Here is an 18,647-nt window from a genome sequence, read left to right as displayed (position 1 = left end):
TAAAAAAAAAAAAAAAACTCTATTCTGAGGGAGCTAATAAAACAGAATTTGTCAAAGCAAAAGTCAACCAAATATCTCCAATGCATAGATTTCTCATTCTATGTTTTTTAACATGTTAAAATTTTTCTTCTTTGATCAAAACATTCAAATAAAACAAAACAAGCAAACAACTTTTAACATGGTAGTTCAAATATTTTATTAAGAGAGAGGTTCACCGTTCAGATTGAGTCCTCTTCCCTCCGTACATCGCACCGGCCACTTATTCATTTCTCCAAATTTTAAAAAATTAATAAATACTTTTTCATCCAAAAATAAATCACCTAAACCTAAATAAATTATTCTTTATTTTAGTGCAAAAATGTCAACGAAGGGTTTTTTTCGACCAAATTGGCCAATCCTATGAGAACAGGCAAAGGTTAAAGTTGTCATTTGAATTAAACTTTCCTGTCTCTGAGAAAAGAAAAAAAAAAACAAAGAAAAAGAAAAAGAACGCGACAAGGACATCGTTTTCACGACTCGTTGGCAGACTTTTATGAAGCGATTATTATTAAAAATTATAGAAAGAACGCGATTTCAGTTTTTCTGAACACGGATATCACAATCACACCTTATTTTCAAGTTCCCAATTATGACCCTCAAACTAACATCCTCTACTTTATATTGATTAATGTTACTTTTTGACAAACAGAGGCTGGTTTTTGTTGTTATTGAGCTATAAGTTGAAGGGCTTTTTAGGTAACATGAACTAATTCATCTGTCTATAAATACCCCTATTGTTGCATTACATCTTATTTTGTTTCGACTGGCAGTTTTATCCTTTTAGATCACATATCAACCTCCTTTGACTTCTCTCAATCTCTAAATAATCCATGCAGATCGGAGCAACACTTCCGGCACAGAATCTCCACCTCTTTCAGGCCAGAAGAAACAGTTTCAGATGCCAGCAGTCACCATTGAAACCGGTTACTTCGACTGAACTGACCAAGAAACACATGGCCAATCTCGATAAAATTCTTCAAAAACAATCTAATCCGGAGCCAAACCTATTTGATCCATTACCAGTTCAAAGAGTTTCTAATACTAACAGTAATAATAATAATGGATCGATTTTGGCAAACAAAGGTAAAGCTTTACTTGAAGGACTCAAATTGGCTAGAATTTGGCCGGAAATGAAAGCGGCCGAGGAAATGTCACCTCGGCATTTAAACCGCCTTCAGCGGTTATTATCCAAAACTGAGGAGTATTCTCCGAGGAATCATCTCGGTTCACGGTGGCGAGAGTATCACGGAAGTAATGATTGGGTCGGATTACTTGACCCGCTAGATGAGAATCTCCGGCGAGAGGTGGTGCGATACGGTGAATTCGTCCAAGCAGCGTATCATGCTTTCCATTCAAATCCTGCCATGTCAACAGAGGCAGCGCCGTTGCCTAGACACGTGGCTTTGCCTGATAGGTCTTACAAGGTTACAAAAAGTCTTTACGCCACGTCATCGGTCGGTTTGCCTAAGTGGGTGGATGAAGTAGCACCGGATCTTGGGTGGATGACCCAACGATCAAGTTGGGTCGGGTACGTTGCAGTTTGTGACGATAAGAGGGAGATCCAAAGGATGGGAAGAAGGGATATAGTTATAGCATTACGTGGGACTGCCACGTGTCTTGAATGGGCTGAGAATATGAGAGCCCATTTAGTTGACATGCCTGGGAGCCATGAGTCGACCCATGGACAACCGAAGGTGGAATGTGGGTTTTTGAGCTTGTACAAAACGAGCGGAGATCATGTGCCGAGTCTAGCCGAATCGGTAGTTGCAGAGATAAAAAGGCTAAAAGAAGCATACAAAGAGGAGACCCTAAGCATTACAGTCACAGGCCACAGTTTAGGTGCAGCCTTGGCTCTGTTAGTAGGAGATGATTTAAGTAGTTGTGCCTCTGAAATGCCGCCGGTCGCAGTTTTTTCCTTCGGCGGACCTAGAGTAGGTAACCGAGGATTCGCAAACCAAATAAATTCTAAAAACGTCAAGGTCTTAAGAATCGTGAATAGCCAAGACGTCATAACTAGAGTTCCTGGATTACCAGTTGTGGAAGAGCTAAACGACAACATGCCATTGGCGTATTCTCATGTGGGTGCTGAACTACGTGTTGATACAAAAATGTCTCCGTATCTAAAACCCAATGCAGATGTTTCATGTTGTCATGATTTGGAGGCTTACTTACATCTGGTGGATGGGTTTAGAGCTTCGAATTGTCCTTTCAGAGCAAATGCGAAGAGAAGTTTAGTGAAGTTGTTAAATGATCAAAGGTCTAATGTTAAAAAATTATATACAAGCAAAGCACATGCTTTGAGTTTGAATCTTGAAAGGCAGGGATTCTCCACTTCTGGTTGTCTCCCTAGTCCTTCCCAATAAAATTTTCTTTTTTAAAAAAAAAATTGTCAATATTAAAAAAAAAAAAAATCAAATGACAAAAATATACTTATGGTATATAGTTGTTGTAGTTGTCTTCTATGTGCGAATAATGATGTACCGGAAACAACTAAATTTTATATTAGAAGAGCTATCTATCATGACATTTTACTAAATTAGCACTACTACTTAAAATACCGTAAATTAGAATAAATATTAAATTTTCATTATGTGACGCTTCTTTGAAATTAAATTTTCACCATTGAATAATAAAAGGGTTATATAAAAATTCAATGACGCATTATATTCAACATAAATTTTAAGTTCAAAAATTTTAATTTATGAAATATAAGTAATCTTTTAATTGACATTTTAAGTAAATGAGCTATAGGTTATATTTTAAATTATTTATTTTTTTATTTAAAAAAAAAAAAAAAAAAAAAAAGTCATCGCTCCGGCCATGCTCTTTGAATTAGGCGCCAGCATATCAAAAGCCTGACGCATGCTGGGCATCATCAATTTGTAGGTCAAACCTGTTATTGTGATACAAACATCCTTCTATATATATATATTTATTTATTTATATGCCATTTTTATACCAATTTCTTTTTCTTTTATTTTCATATAGCTTTTTCCCCACTCCTTGTATTGTTGGAAATATCGATTTGAATTTGACTCATGAATCCAGATTGATAGTGTTTTGTTGTCAGAAGATGAAACTCTCATCATCTCTTTTCAATTTATCTATTTTAATATTTCTTGTTTTTTATATTAAATTAATATTTAGAACTTCTATTAAATTAATATTTTGAAACAAAATCTAGAAAAAAAAAAAGAGAAAAATTTTAGGCTAAATCCATAAATTTACCTTTTAAAATTTTAGGAAAACACTTTGTAGCATGTAAACTTTATGAAAATTTATTATACCCTTCGTGTTGTCAATTTCATTAGCATTATATATCTCGAAATTATATATATATATATATATTACGTTTGAAGCAAATTTGAAATTGAATTATAATTTTTTCAACGAAATATCCTTAATAGTTGATATAATAATATGTTGGAAAAAGTAAATCTTCTTAATATTCCAAACATGGAATATGAAAATTCAAAAAAAAAAAAAACCATAAAAATTTTGTATAATTTATTTTTGTCAAAGTGGGGTGTCACGAGTTTCAAAATTTTTCTCCTTATTTATACCTCAGTTTTTCGAACTAAAATTTTTTTTAGTCACATTTTGAATACACCTACTTTTTTATTTTTTAGTTTAAGGAAATAATAAATTCTTGGACAATGGTGTAATTGGCCTTTTAGCAAAAATTCAATTTGGTCCTTCATCTTTATTGCGCTCACTTAGGTCTTTTAAATTCTTGAATTTTTCAATTGAGTCCAATAATTGACACCGTGAGATAATTGAATAGAAAATTAAAAGGCAAACTCATAAGTTTATGGATTAACATGGGGTTGTCAATGAAAACTGAACTGCAAATACATAATCACTGTACATTAACAGGCATGACTTGATTTAAAAAAAAAAAAAAAAGAAAAAAGAAAAAGGGAAGTAAAGGACCATATATGTGGAGGCATGAAGGAACACAATATGGAAGGGTCAACCACTTGACCCAAACAATATTGGGCCTGTTTAAGTACAGCACATAAACTTTTGTGTTTGTTGCTTTGTTGGAAATCCAGCCCAAAACCCAGTTCATAAAAATAGTAGCTCCCAATTATGACTCGAGTCATCTGGGAGATTGGGCTCAATTGGGCCTGCCATAGTTGGAGTCCTTATTTATGATTTTTTTTTTAACCAAGGATTTTTTTTTTTTCAATGGTTAGTAGTATTGTATTATACTACTAATTAATTATGAGTAGCCAAGTTAGTACAGTTGATAAGAATGGGTGTATTTTTTTTTCTTTCCTTACCAATTAGGGTTCAATTTTATTAAATGGACTTCAATCCAATGGTAAGAGTGACACATGTAAACTTTTTTTTTTTTTTTTTAAACATTTGGTGTCCGACTCAACTGGCCTTATTAATCCGGAATCATATCCGACAGACCCACAAAAATGGACAAAGTTGATTTGTTCCCTTTTTAACCCTTTATTTTTTAATTTTTTTTTAGCTTCTAGGCAAGTGTTTGATGGTTTCTAATTAAACATCAGATCAAATCAACTCATTTTGTTTGGATTTTCGAATTGTTATTTTAAAAATTCAATTATTAATCGGTTTGAATATATAAAACTATTTGGTTTAGTTACCGTATATAACTAACTGAATTTATTTTTAAGTTCAAAATATTTAATTTTATTTGTAATAATTGAACTCAAAACCGAACTAACTTAATTTAATTTGGTTTGCATTGAATTGATTTTTATACATTTTGGTTCTGAATTCAATTATTATAAAATATATTTAAATAAACTAAAACCGAGTTAATTTGATTTGATCAACTGAATACTTACGTTTATCACCACTGCTTCGATACCTGGTCGGCTGCTTCCCATCACCATTTCAAATCTCGGTTGTTATAGTTTCAGGTCTTTAATAGGCTTTATAATTTATTTTGTACATATGCCTTTTGAAATTTAGCCTCTAATTAGCTTAAATATGGTAAGTTTGAGCTTGGTAACAATGTAAATTGTAACTCTTGACCCACCAACACCCGAGTAGTGATTCACATTCAAAGCTGTGACAGAAAATCACCCATTCGTGTCATTTGATCAATACCCATAAACAAGGAATCCCCAAGCTACAAAATAGGAAAAAAATTTGCCAATTTGAGAACAAAATCTAACATGGGGATATTCTTCAGAAAATGAAAGAGAAAATGCCTGCCTAACAATGGATTTTCTGAAATGGACAGATTCATTTGGGTAAGGAGAAGAGTAGGTTAAGATTCTAAAGAAATGATCTTTGCGGTCATGAGTCAAATAGATATCTCTTCTTGGTGACCCTCTTGTAATTTTATCTCTATATTTTCTCTAGCCCCTTGTTTGAAATAAATAAATTTCACAAAATTAATTTGTAAATCAAAGATTTTATATTTGAAATAAAAAAAAATTAAAATTTTCTATGAATCTAATTTTATTGAATGAAACACAATTAAACCAAATTCTATTAACATATATCAAAATTCTAAATAAAATCCACAAAACTTGATAATCCAACATTTTGTAAGATAACTACTCTCTTGACAATCCAAAATTTCCTTTTTATTTTTCTTTAATGTCTTTTTAAGGTTTGGCCAATTAAAATGTATTTTATTAAAAATTAAAAACATGACATAATTAATTTAACAGAAAATCAAATTTTTTATTATTATTCTAATAACTGTACATGAATTGTTTTGATGACAAGTGGAAATATTACCTATTTATTGAGAGAAAGACAAGTGAAATTCAATAAAAAAAGAAATACGATTAATAAATCTCTAAAATAATAATAATATTCTGATATATTTATAACCATTAAAAAAATTAATGATTCTGTTGTTAACAAGATTTGTTGTGACAATAACTTCAATTATTTATTTATTTTTTTTACACATATTTTGGGTATTTCTGTAGTTTGTGGAATTATCCGATAAGAGACCAGTAGGCATCACTTATCCACGAATCCATCTCCCATCTTCTCTAATTTGTCCGAATGCAAAATCTAAAAATCTACAATACATACATTTATTTGTATTTTAGCCTGTAGCTTCCGTATTTGCCCCGTGCTTAATTTTGATATATCAAACATATTATTATAGAGTATAATCACGGTACATGGTATAAAAATAATCTGTTTTGAGGATATTAATATTATTTTTTTCAATTTTATTTTTATTTATATTAAATATAATAATTATCTTTATAATTTTTAAAAAATATTTAGTTAAATTAACGAATATTTTATTATATTTCAAAAGAATTAATTGCTTTATTAACCATAATATAACATATGATCTATATTTATTCAGAGAGTACTAATTAAGAAATAGAAATGTAAAAAATATTTACAACGAGAGATAAATATAAATTTGGCAACCAAATTAGTATCACACCTAAAAAGGTATAAGAATATTTATTAGAAACCTAAAAAAAATAAAAAATAGAAAATAAAAATGTTAGAGTGAGACCACATTTTTTCTTTAACCAAGGGAAACATATATATTTGATGTTAATGTTAGATTTTACATATGGTAACATTCCTTATTTGGAAAAAATCTTATTCATAAATGTTAATTTTATTGATTAATTACATTAATTAGCCTTCAACATACCCTTCAAAAAAATTAGCCGTCAACGTATTTTCTTCAAAAAAGGCCAAAATAAACAGAAGCACAAATTATAGTATGCAACCTAGTGTACTGTATCCTTGCCCACTAGGGTTTTTAAGATTAGGTTGAGTCTCACTCTTATTTCTCTGCCGCATTGGCTAGGGTTTTCCTCACTACCTTAAAGCTCTCTTCAATTTTCTCATCATTTCGTCTTCATTATCTCACCTCCCGAACAATCCTCAGACAATATCGATTCAAACTTAGATCGGTTTATCAATCATGGGTTCGAACAAGCTTTAGAGGCTCTTGGCTGCTGTTTTTAACTAATAGAAGTTAAAAAGGAAGGGTTTCAATCTCTGTCTATCTATTCGACTATCTAAACAAATGGCAACCATGAACCCTTTCGATCTCCTCGGCGACGATGACAATGAAGACCCCAGTCTGCTCATTGCTGCGGCTCAGCTCAAGGTGGAAAAGCCTAAGAAGCCGTCGGCTCCAGCTCAGCCTCAAGCTCAATCTCAGCCTGCTAAGCCGGCTAAGCTTCCTACCAAGCCACCGCCTCCTGCTCAGGCTGGTGAGCTTCGATTCGTTTTATATCCTCTTTTTATTTAGTTGTAGAGTTTATTCTGTCTTCTTATTCGATTCGTGTTAGAAATGTTAATTTTAAAGTGTATAGTTGATTTCTATATGTTTTTAGCAAATATCGGTTGTTTATCAGTGGCTTTTGTATTATATGGTGATGAAATTAGGTTCTTACCTGTTTTGAAGTTCAAGTTCATGAGATGTTGATAAAGATAATTATTGTTATTTTTATTTATTTTGCGGAGGGATTTTCCGAAAGGGTTAGGAGCCAATACATATACTTTCCTGTTTTCCTCCTTAATTTTTTTTTCTCTCTTTGGCATTATTTGATTGAATGTATTAACTGTCAGTTGTCTTGGCTGATTTTTCATGTTTGCATTGACTGTATAGAGTCATAAACCAATTGTTTTTCAATGTGTTTATTGGATTTAGTTGACTGGGTGTTTATGATATTAGAAGCTGTATCCATGTTGTTCCATACTAATAGATGTGGTGATTTTTTACCATCTGATTAGTGCGCACAGTATTAACTCATCTTTACACAATTCCTTTTAATCGTTTTATTGCTTTTGTTTAACATATTTTCTAGTCTGGATCTTATGTGGCTTGGTTTTGTCAGTTTTTGTTTTACATTATGGGTATTCTACTTAAAATTGGTACTATTTGAGATAAATTATGGCTTGAGTTTAAGTTGCATATATATTGTTTGTGCATCCTAATTCTTTTAATCCTACTGAGTAGTGAGGGAAGCTAAGACTGATGGTGGCCGTGGAGGAGGTCGAGGTGGTGGACGTGGCTCTGTCCGTGGACGTGGAAGTGGAGGTGGATTTAATCGGGATTCTAATAACAATGAAGCTACCTATGGTAACAACAATGGATTCACTGGAGGATTCAGGCCTTCTGAAGAGGGAGATGCAGGAAAGCCATCTGAGAGGCGTAACTATGGCGCACCTCGTGGTGGTGGTTACCGTGGAGGTCGCCGAGGTGGTTTTAGTAATGGGGAAACTGCAGAAGGTGAACGTCCACGAAGGTTGTATGAACGCCGCAGTGGCACTGGTCGTGGGTTAGTGCTTGTTGAAATGATCATTCATAATCCGCTACACCACCTATGTTATTCCAAGTTATTAATCATGGTTGCTTGTCTCTGCTTGTTTATTCTTCATCATTTCACAGGAATGAGATCAAACGTGATGGAGCTGGTCGTGGTAATTGGGGGACTCCTACTGATGAGATAGCACAGTAAGTAACCTATTGTGCCAATCCAATTTGTTCCTAAAACTTTTGGTCTTATAAGAGAGCTTATATTTGTGGTTTAAGGCATTCATATTTACATCTACAGTTACTTTTTTATTTTTGGCTAAATGAAGGGAAACTGAGGAACCTGTTACTGAAATTGAAAAGAACGTTGTTGCGGAGAAGCCGTCAGGAGAGGAGGATGCTGCAGATGCCAACAAGGAAAGTCCAGCAGATGAACCAGAAGAAAAGGTGGAGGACAAGGTACATTGTCTTTTCTGGAACCAGATGTATTTTGGTTTCATTTGATCTGCATTTTCATAGTTAGGTTCAGTGAAACGATTGAATTATTTCAACTGTTGCTACAATTCTCCAAGTTTTAATAGCACTATTGCTGCACTGCAGATTGGCTCGTTGTAAGCTAAACTTAAATGTCGTTCTTAATTTGGTCACTGGTTCAGTGAAATTGAGCTGTTTAATGGATTCTAACAAAATTTGAATTTGTGCTAATGTTCGAGTCTGCTGTTTGGGATCTATTAAAACTGTAGATGTCCTCATAGCTGAGGTAGCTGTGTTTTGTTTAATTTACACACTCAAGAAACTACTGTTGTCTAATACTGCTTAGTCGTTTATTCCTTTTAAACGAGTTCTAAAATCAGCAAGAATATTGGATGAATGAAATGTGGGTCATTTTTCTAAAATTATTCCGTCTTTGTCAATGTGCATCTCTTTTATCATTTTGGAATAGTGGGATTGTAGAATTGCTTTCCAAAATTTTCAATTAAGGCACCTGTTTTCCTATTTACTTAAACTATGCTAGTGGCTTTGGAAGCTAAATTTTCAAATTCTGGTAAATTCCTTCTTTTATATTGATGATTCAAATTGTACTTCTTTTCTTTGCTTGTTGCTAAAACATCTTTAATTGATGCACACACGTTATTTTGTAAAGGATGTAACTTCTCTGAGTGGCATTCTGGGTGAATAGATTTAGTTTGCTTGGGGTCACAGATTTAAATATAATCTTTTGCCGCCGAGTATGATTAATCTTGCTTTGAGTACCCTTGTTGATTCCATTGCTACAATAAGGTGAACAGTTCACTCTAGTGAAGTGCTTGATCATGTTGTTGAAAAGATGCAAATCATCTCGTTTCTTTTTTTTTTTTTTTTGCATCTTAACTATAAGTTTTGTACAACAATATTTGATGAAGATGTACTTATTTGTTTTCTTGTGAATAGGAAATGACCTTGGAAGAGTATGAGAAAATTCTTGAAGAAAAGAGGAAGGCTTTGCTCTCATCAAAGACTGAGGAACGAAAGGTTGATGTGGAGAAAGAGTTTGGCTCCATGCTTCAGCTTTCAAACAAGAAGGGCAATGATGACATCTTTATCAAACTGGTAAGAGCAGTGTTCACTCCTTGAATGATGTATGATTTTTTACTTTGAAAAAGTTAAATAGACACTGAAATGCAATTATTTGTTTCCAAGGGTTCTGAAAAGGACAAGAGAAAGGATGCTGCTGACAAAGAAGACCGAGCCAAAAAGGTGGATATGTTTAATTTGCTATCACATTATTTTATGCCGTTCTTGGATGTTTTCAATTGGGCTTAACTTGTTATTGCAATAAACATAATCATTGATCATTACTTGTTCAGTAATATCTTTGTATGCTCTCTGCATGGATTGCAAATGTATTTGCTTGCAGTCTGTCAGCATAACTGAGTTCCTGAAGCCTGCTGATGGAGAGAAATACTACTCTGGTGGCCGTGGTCGAGGCCGTGGCCGTGGTTCAAGAGGTGGATATGTTGGAGGCAATGCACGTGATGTTGCAGCCCCCTCAATTGAAGATCGTGGGCAGTTCCCCTCCTTGGGTGGCAAGTGAGATGTTACTTCATCTTTCATGGTCGCAGAGGGCATCTACAGTCTGAAATTCCTTTGCTATGTGCTTGGGAGCTTGATTCAGAGGTTGTCAACAGGAAATGTTATTTCATGCATTATAAACCTTTTTTTTTTTTAACATTTAGTCGTTTGGGTGTAAATTTTAGATATTCCTCCATGGGTATCTGCCTGGGATTCCTTCTCGACTTTGATATGCATGCATACTCTTTTTCCCCCCACCCCCATCTTTTTTTTTTTTTTTTTTTCCATTTTGGTTTAAATTAGGGATATGGAGTCATTATTGTCTTGGACTGAGTAGTGGCATCAGTTTTGGATTGTATTAGGTCAAGTACTTTGTAGCCCTTTCTAAATTTTCTGTCTGCTGTGTTTCTTAATAGTTATTTTAAATTGATGCTTAAAGAGAAATGAATGAGCAATGTTGTTGCTTCCAACTTAATGTACACTTTTCATTTGTTTGGTGGCGAAGTTATGGATCTAAATGTCCTGGAGATTGAATTTTTTTATAAGCTCCTGAGGTGGTTTTACCATTTCATGTGACAAATTGAAGAATGATAAATGTAGGTTGATTTTGCTTAGATAAAAGTGATGGTTTAAGTATTGCCGTTTCAATTTTTAGCACGAGACATTATTGGGTTTGATGAAATGGTATAGACTGTCAAGTGGCGGTTGGTTGCACAAATCTACCTTCCAATTTAGCAACTTCAAACTTTCGTACATTGAATTTTTAGGGGGATGCATTTTGCTGAACTTTAAGTACAATCTACTGCATGTTGCTAATCATCAAGAGATAATTTTCCTCTTCCAATGGTCGGAAGAAAAATAGATATCAAATTTGCCTACTATTTGTCAAAAATTTTGCTGCTTATCCTCTTTCTCTTCAAGTCCGTAATTCAATTTTAAATCAATCCCACCATCACTTCCATCAGTAAGAATTCAATAAACAGGTTGATCAAAAATGAAGGTAAAAAAAAAAAAATCTTGTTTTTTACCTTCTCGACACAGGTCTCGATCCATCTGGTGATCCGGTCAAATTTTAAGGCAAGGCCAAATTTAGAGAGCTGCAACGATTGCTGCTCCGGTAAAATTTAACGCTACAAAGTCAGAGAGTAAATTTATGTATTCAAAGCTGAATTTGATAAAGTTAGATGCTTTTCCAATCTGTTGTTCATCATAAATATTAAATATTTTTTTATCAAATTTAGACATTAATGATTGTCTTGTGTTGTTGATTGTTATTTAAAACCAGAAAATGAAAAGTAGCATTATAAATTAGAGACTATTCTTATATATTGTCAAGACAATTCGATTACTTTGTCAATATTACAGCTCGAGAATTTCCCACTGTTCCTTTTTCTGTTCTCCCAGATTTTTACAAGTTAATACTAAGAAACAGGAATATGTACAGTTTCTCTAGAAAACGATGCCTGCTCTCTCTTCCTTGTTTCAGAATTTTCTCACCAACCAAACAGCAAAATTCTCTTTCCACCTCCTCTCTTCCGGAGCCTTATTCCATATCAGATAATAACTCCAGCTCACCACCAAAAACCCACTTGCTTTCTTCCAGTAAACCCACAGTTTTCGATAGAACTAGAACGCTTAATCACGGTAAACCCAATGATGTCATTTTATCGAACCAGACAATTACTGGTTATATCAGGTCCGGCGATCTGGATTCAGCTCTCGCTCTGTTCAATAACATGACAGTTAAAACAACAGTTACATGGAATTCAATTTTAGCTGGTTATTCCAAAGGGCGCGGGAAAATGAAGGAAGCCCGTGAACTGTTTGATAAAATGCCTCAACCAGACACTATATCTTATAACACAATGTTAGCTTGTTATGTACATAATTCTGACATGGAAACAGCTCGAGCTTTCTTTGATGGAATACCTAATAAAGACACAGCTTCTTGGAATACAATGATTTCGGGTTTTGCTCATAATGGGCAAATGGAGAAAGCGCACGATTTGTTCTTGATAATGCCTAATAAAAACGCCATTACATGGAATGCTATTATTTCAGGGTACATAGCGTGTGGAGATATGGATTCAGCTATGAAATTTTTTGAACTTGCTCCAGTTAAGAGCGTGGTGGCTTGGACTGCGATGATAACTGGATACATGAAGTTTGGGAGGATTGAGTTAGCAGAGAGATCGTTTCAAGAGATGTCCAAAGAGAATGTGGTTACTTGGAATGCAATGATTTCAGGTTACATTGAGAATTCTAGAGCTGAAGATAGTGTAAAGCTTTTCAAAGCAATGTTAGAGTTTGGTATAAAACCAAATTCAGCTACCTTAAGTAGCGTTTTGTTAGGGTGTAGCGAGTTGTCTGCTTTGCAATTGGGAAAGCAAGTTCATCAACTTGTTTGTAAATCTCCATTGTCTAGCGATACAACTGCAGGGACATCATTGGTTAGCATGTATTGTAAATGTGGAGACTTGGAGGACGCTTTGAAATTGTTTGTTCAGATTCCACGGAAGGATGTAATTACTTGGAATGCAATGATTTCTGGTTATGCTCAACATGGAGCAGGCGAGAAAGCTCTATCTTTGTTCGAAGAAATGAAAAAGGCAGGAATTAAGCCAGATTGGATCACATTTGTTGAAGTATTATTGGCTTGTAATCATGCAGGTTTGGTTGATCTTGGGGTTAAATATTTTCATTTTATGGTGAGTGATTATGGAATTGAAACTAAGCCAGAGCACTACACATGTATGGTTGATCTTCTTGGTCGAGCTGGTAAGTTAGATGATGCTGTAGATTTGATAAAGAGAATGCCTTTTACACCTCATGCTTCTATATTTGGAACCCTATTGGGTGCTTGCAGGATACACAAGAACATAGAGATAGCTGAGTTTGCTGCAAAAAACTTGCTTGATCTTGATCCGACAAGCGCAACGGCTTATGTTCAACTAGCAAATGTTTATGCAGCTCAGAATCAATGGGACCAAGTTGCCAGAATCAGGCAATCAATGAAAAGTAGCAGGGTAGTGAAGACCCCTGGGTATAGTTGGCTCGAGGTTAAGAGCGCTGTTCATAAGTTCCGGTCAAGTGATAGGGTTCATCTGGAATTAGCTTCCATACATAGGAAACTGAACGAGTTAGAGGAGAAAATGAAGTTAGCAGGATATGTGCCGGATCTTGAATTTGAACTACATGATGTAGGGAAAGAGCAGAAAGAGCAGCTTTTGCTATGGCACAGTGAGAAGCTGGCAATTGCTTATGGCCTTATCAAATTACCATTAACGACTCCAATTCGGGTGTTCAAAAACTTGAGAGTATGTGGGGATTGTCATCTTGCTATAAAATACATATCAGCGATAGAAAAAAGAGAGATCATTGTCAGAGATAATATAAGGTTCCATCATTTTAAGGATGGACTTTGCTCTTGTGGTGATTATTGGTAGGTTCATAAATTTGCACCTCGTTTCTCTTTTTGGAGAGATTATTTTTATTTATTAGCTTTACTGGAGTTATTTTTGAATTAAGAAATGTTGCTAAAGCTAAAGAAATTTCGCAATAGGTGATGATGTTGTGAATTCCAATTACCAAAGTTTTTTTCCAACTGGGTTAACCAAATTTTGGATATCAGTTGCATTTACTTGAAATGATTCTAAGAAGAAAACAACATCAGACGAGTAGATGAACGAAAGAAGGTAAATACTGGGATTCACCAATATTCCTGATTTGTACAAATGATTCTGAAAATCGAATTACATTTAAAAGAATGGAAGTTTTAACTGCCGAACAACTGATAAGAAAAAGCAAATCATAAACAAATAATTTTCTTATCTAAGCATCGAGAGAACTAGTTTTACATGCCACAACGAACATGGTTAACATCACAAGCCGACTAAAATCGATTCCCATTTAAGATGAGCAGCAACCAGACTTCTGATTGACTGGCTGTCCTCGAATTTGCACAGTTGGCGGCCTTGCATTGTTCATTGCTGGTTGGCTAGCCATCCTGTTTGTAAGAAAATAACCACACAAAAAAAGAGGTAAGCAGTAAAACATGACCTAACATAGAACGTTCGTTATATGACTGCCGCTCCAAACTAGTAAACACACAATTCATATAACATGAGAAAAGGAATGTTAGAGCACCTGTTCTTGATTTCAGCAGCCATAGCCATGAAAGCCTGCTCAACGTTTGTGGAGTTTTTAGCACTTGTTTCCATGAAAGGGATTCCAATTTCATCAGCAAATGCCTGTAGAAGGAAAATTGCAACTTCAACAACAAAAACTTCTAGAGAGTACTGAATAGTAACTGAACGAATCATTCAACAAATGGGCAAGCAAATGAAGGAATCTGCACAACTAATGTTACCTTTGCAGTCTCATACGAGACCACTTTGTTTGCTGTGAGGTCGCACTTGTTACCAACTAGAAGCTTGTTCACATTTTCACTTGCATAACGGTCAATTTCACTCAACCATTGTTTGACGTTGTTAAAGCTCTCTTGATCCGTAACATCATAAACAACCTAGCCAAGAGACCTCCAAAATAAGTGAACCCCGCGAGAGAAACAAAGCATTGAAACTTTACAGTTAAAATAGAAAACGCAGAACTTACAATAATGCCGTGGGCACCTCGGTAGTAGCTGCTTGTGATTGTCCTAAATCTTTCTTGCCCTGCTGTGTCCCACTGCACGTTTATCATTGGATACACAACATTTAGCAAACTTCTGACACTTACTACTAATGTGCCATAATAGTCCGTGGAAAATCAATCGAAGTCGATCAGAATAACTATATTTCTAGCAAAGTAGTAAGAAACAAATTCCCATAACTGTTCCCATATCACCCAAAAAAAATACATGTTGTACACCATCAGGATCAAGGAACTTCAATATGATTGCAGTCAAATCAACCCAGAAGCTTAGAAAGAAAAACATAAAGTAGAAAGACATGTTAATAAGATGATTTCATAACTTACAATTTGGAGTTTAATAGTTTTCCCATCCTGCTCCACAGTACGAATTTTCTACACGATACAATTCAGTATGAAAAATCAATTATACAAGAATCAGTTGAGGAAACGACAAAATGGCAAAGCTTTTGTATGTGACAGTTACAAACTACAATTACTTACAAAGTCAACTCCAATGGTACTGATGTAGCTCTCGAGATAAGAATCATCCTGGTTACCGGAAAAAAAAAACAATGAATAAAATGGAAAAGCACGTCAAAGATAATCAACAATATCCAACTTGATATGCAACCATTCAGTTCCACAATCACCACCTTCATTCCTCATTTCTTGTCCAAAATTAAGTTTACGGTTTAGTTAAGAGCTTATAATTAAGCTGAAAATAAAAAACATCAACAAAATCATGTCACAGAATCTATTTCTCTCCAATTTTAAAATACAATGGATGAAGCAAGGTTCAATTAAAAAAACAATCAAGAACGTGTAGATTTGATTATAAGTGCCATGTAATAGAAACTTACAGCAAACCTCAGTTCAATTAAAAAAACAATCAAGAACGTGTAGATTTGATTATAAGTGCCATGTAATAGAAACTTACAGCAAACCTCAGAAGTAGACAAGATTTTCCGACACCTGAATCTCCAATTAGCAAAAGCTTGAACAAGTAATCACTGAAAATTTCAAAACCAATCAATAAATTACAAATGAATTTCTCATAAATAAACAAAACTAATAAATCAAATCAACTGATCTGAAGTCAAAGCACCTAGATCTAAGCAATCAAGCCACTACCAAATCAAAGACATAAATCAATAATCAAGTTTAATAAACACACCACCAAACATCAACAACCAAAACATGTTATGAACAAAAAGATTAATTAGCGAATTAATAATTCCAGATCCAGGCTAATCACAACTATATTACAAATAATTTAATCAAAATAAAGAGATTCAAGGAGGATAAGATTATAGCTTACTATTCAGGATTCATGATTCTAGCGTGAGATGATTAGTTAAATCTCGAGAATTATAATTAGATGCCGGAAAGACAGTTCAAGGATTATGTTTCCAGAGAGAAATTAAACGCCGTATGCAATAATCGCCGGGAGATACGACAGAGCTTGGGATCGTCGCCGGCGAGGAGAGAGAGAGAGAGAGAAGAGAGTTTTTTTAAAGAACAAGGGACGGAAGATGCAATCGAGGAAATTTGGGTAAGAGGCGAGAGATACGTGTACTTAAAAGGACCCAATCTGTCGGAATTTATTTGAAGTGGTTATGACGTATCATCAGTATCAAATGCTTGCCACGTGTTGTCCAAATTTGTGCAAATTACGAAATTGTCCATGTAATATTGACCAACTAGTTTGCTTCATCTGATCTCCTTCCTTTACAAATAGGCGATGCGTTTTATCACGGCTAAACGTTTGAATTTGATTAATCTTTTTTTTTATAATATGGTAGACAAGCATTTTTTTTTTCTTTTTCGAAGACCTTAATATAAAAATTGAATTTGCCATAGAGACAGAGATTCTGTAATTCATTTTAATTGGAAATTAAAAACCCAAAATATATGAGAAAATAAATAAATAAAGCTCATTTTATTATGTAGACATGATTGTCATGTCGATTCTAAATTATAATTGAATCAAAATTGATATGAATAAATAGATTTAAAATCTGTGAATTTTTTTGCTATTTTGTTTTAATAATTAAAAAAAATTGAATTAATTAATATTGCAGTTAGCGGCCTTCAAAAGCTAACGACCATCGCCAAAGACTATCATGCCTATTATGAGGAATTAAATTAAATTTTCATCACTCATACAGCAGCCAGTTCAGTGTACTATAATAAATTTATATTATTGGATGACATAACTGTATATTAATATTTAAAATATAATAAATAAAATAATAAAACAGTTAATATTATTGAAAAAGACCTCATATGATTAGCTGATTGTTGTTGATAGTTTACAACTATTGAAAACAATGAATGAGTAATTAATAACAATGTGATTACATTAAAAATATTTAAATCACGAATGAGTATTTAGTGACACAGTAATCATATAAAAATATTAAATTGAAAATAATAATCTTAGTGGTAATTATTTTGATAAGGCTAATAGATAATGGGCATGTACATTCTAAATATAAGAATGTGGTATTCTTGAAATAATATTTAAAATTTTTAATTAGTATATAAATCTAATTAAAATTAGGAAATTTGCCGACTGGTTAGAAATAGGAAATTGGTCGCAGCTGAGAAGAAGTTTCGATTGAGATTCGAAAACTAGTCGTTTGTTGCCTGCCTGAACAAGCTGCTTCGAACCTGCATATATGTGCGGTAAATCATGTGGCTCACAAATCAAGACGATTCAAGTCCACGAGCCTTGGATGCGCGTGTAGCAACAAACTTATCGCCGTAAACGAAAAAGAAGTCAGGAAGTGAATCTGTATAAGAACAAAAAGAAGTAAATCTAACGCGCTCCTGTAAGACACGTGCACGTAAAGATATTTTTTTCCTTTTTTTATAATGGTCTAAAACGGTGGCTTTAAATAGAAGTTCTAGAATAGGTTCTGAGGGGATAATTAATTTTTCTTGATTAACTCATAATGTCTACATTTATCAGTGAATAATCCTAATCCTATGCACAGCGCTTTTTTGTTTTTACTTGAAAAGATTAATTGGCTAAATTATTAATAATATCAAAAAAGAGTACTCATAGATAATAGATTCAAAATCTTATTTCACTCTATCCAACTAGTGCTTCATTTATCATAATCCCATTCACTAGAATGATCCTATGCATAGTGCTATAAATTAATGAGCTAAATAGTGTTAAGTTTGAGCTTGAACCAGAATAAAAATAACTGTTTAGATTGAAAATATAAATATAAATAACTGTTTAGATTGAAAATATAAATATAAATTTCATTTGATTTTTATTTATAATTTTAAAAATTTAATCTCGAATTTGAATTTAGCTTGTGTATTAAATAAGCTTATCAAAAATGTTTTTTTTTTTTAAACCAACTACTGAGCAGCTCATAAACAAGTTGATTTGTTTATATCCTATTTATACAGCAAAGATAGTACTCATAAGCTCATCAAACCATTGAATCATACTTTGTTTACATAAATAAAATTTTTATTCAACATTGCCAATTAGGTATGGTCTAGTTGATCTTTTCACTAATATAATGAATGAAAGATTTTGAATTTGAATCATATTCACCGTAAAACCTAACATAAATTTATTTGTTTATTTTCAACTTCATTGCTTTAATTTAATACTATTATTTTTCCTCGTAGATCTTGATAGAAACACAAAAGC

General features: G+C 33.6%; 4 protein-coding genes across 4 annotated transcripts; 3 read left to right on the top strand and 1 right to left on the bottom strand.

The window, feature by feature from the left end:
• The first annotated feature begins 783 nt into the window (after positions 1 to 783).
• On the top strand, positions 784 to 2,575 carry PLA-I{BETA]2 (alpha/beta-Hydrolases superfamily protein). The gene has a single exon (XM_012214679.4). The coding sequence runs from the start codon at positions 870 to 872 to the stop codon at positions 2,400 to 2,402; it is 1,533 nt and encodes a 510-aa protein (XP_012070069.1). The 5' UTR covers positions 784 to 869; the 3' UTR covers positions 2,403 to 2,575.
• A 4,237-nt stretch (positions 2,576 to 6,812) lies between these two features.
• On the top strand, positions 6,813 to 10,593 carry LOC105632328 (Hyaluronan / mRNA binding family). Its single transcript, XM_012214681.3, has 7 exons — positions 6,813 to 7,238; positions 7,988 to 8,309; positions 8,420 to 8,485; positions 8,614 to 8,743; positions 9,716 to 9,874; positions 9,965 to 10,021; positions 10,182 to 10,593. Exons 1-7 carry the CDS (start codon positions 7,049 to 7,051, stop codon positions 10,356 to 10,358), a joined length of 1,101 nt encoding a protein of 366 aa, XP_012070071.1. The 5' UTR covers positions 6,813 to 7,048; the 3' UTR covers positions 10,359 to 10,593.
• A 1,054-nt stretch (positions 10,594 to 11,647) lies between these two features.
• On the top strand, positions 11,648 to 13,816 carry LOC105632330 (Tetratricopeptide repeat (TPR)-like superfamily protein). The gene has a single exon (XM_012214683.4). The coding sequence runs from the start codon at positions 11,773 to 11,775 to the stop codon at positions 13,780 to 13,782; it is 2,010 nt and encodes a 669-aa protein (XP_012070073.1). The 5' UTR covers positions 11,648 to 11,772; the 3' UTR covers positions 13,783 to 13,816.
• Positions 13,817 to 14,018: 202 nt separating this feature from the next.
• LOC105632329 (GTP-binding protein YPTM2) lies at positions 14,019 to 16,540 on the bottom strand. Its single transcript, XM_012214682.3, has 8 exons — positions 16,287 to 16,540; positions 15,906 to 15,978; positions 15,470 to 15,517; positions 15,314 to 15,361; positions 14,951 to 15,022; positions 14,706 to 14,861; positions 14,483 to 14,586; positions 14,019 to 14,342 (listed from the first exon to the last, which is right to left on the bottom strand). The coding sequence occupies exons 1-8, from the start codon at positions 16,298 to 16,300 to the stop codon at positions 14,246 to 14,248; spliced, it is 612 nt and encodes a 203-aa protein (XP_012070072.1). The 5' UTR covers positions 16,301 to 16,540; the 3' UTR covers positions 14,019 to 14,245.
• Positions 16,541 to 18,647: the final 2,107 nt, after the last annotated feature.

Source organism: Jatropha curcas, chromosome 4 (genome assembly GCF_041381405.1).
Source record: "Jatropha curcas cultivar XTBG-Jc1 chromosome 4, XTBG_Jcur_1.0, whole genome shotgun sequence".
NCBI classification, from domain to species: domain Eukaryota; kingdom Viridiplantae; phylum Streptophyta; class Magnoliopsida; order Malpighiales; family Euphorbiaceae; genus Jatropha; species Jatropha curcas.
The sequence above is the reverse complement of the archived record's forward strand: the minus strand, read 5'-3'. Positions and strand labels throughout refer to the sequence as shown.

Bases quoted from the DNA above. Each gene is read 5' to 3' on its own strand.
- LOC105632328 (XM_012214681.3), top strand. From the start codon at position 7,049: ATGGCAACCATGAACCCTTTCGATCTCCTCGGCGACGATGACAATGAA. The intron at 8,310-8,419 runs GTTAGTGCTTGT...ATCATTTCACAG, and splicing joins CGCAGTGGCACTGGTCGTGG to GAATGAGATCAAACGTGATG. The intron at 8,744-9,715 runs GTACATTGTCTT...TCTTGTGAATAG, and splicing joins AAGAAAAGGTGGAGGACAAG to GAAATGACCTTGGAAGAGTA.
- LOC105632330 (XM_012214683.4), top strand. From the start codon at position 11,773: ATGTACAGTTTCTCTAGAAAACGATGCCTGCTCTCTCTTCCTTGTTTC.
- LOC105632329 (XM_012214682.3), bottom strand. The intron at 15,518-15,905 runs GTAAGTTTCTAT...TCCGGTAACCAG, and splicing joins GTCTACTTCTGAGGTTTGCT to GATGATTCTTATCTCGAGAG. The intron at 14,862-14,950 runs GTAAGTTCTGCG...TCTCTTGGCTAG, and splicing joins GAGGTGCCCACGGCATTATT to GTTGTTTATGATGTTACGGA.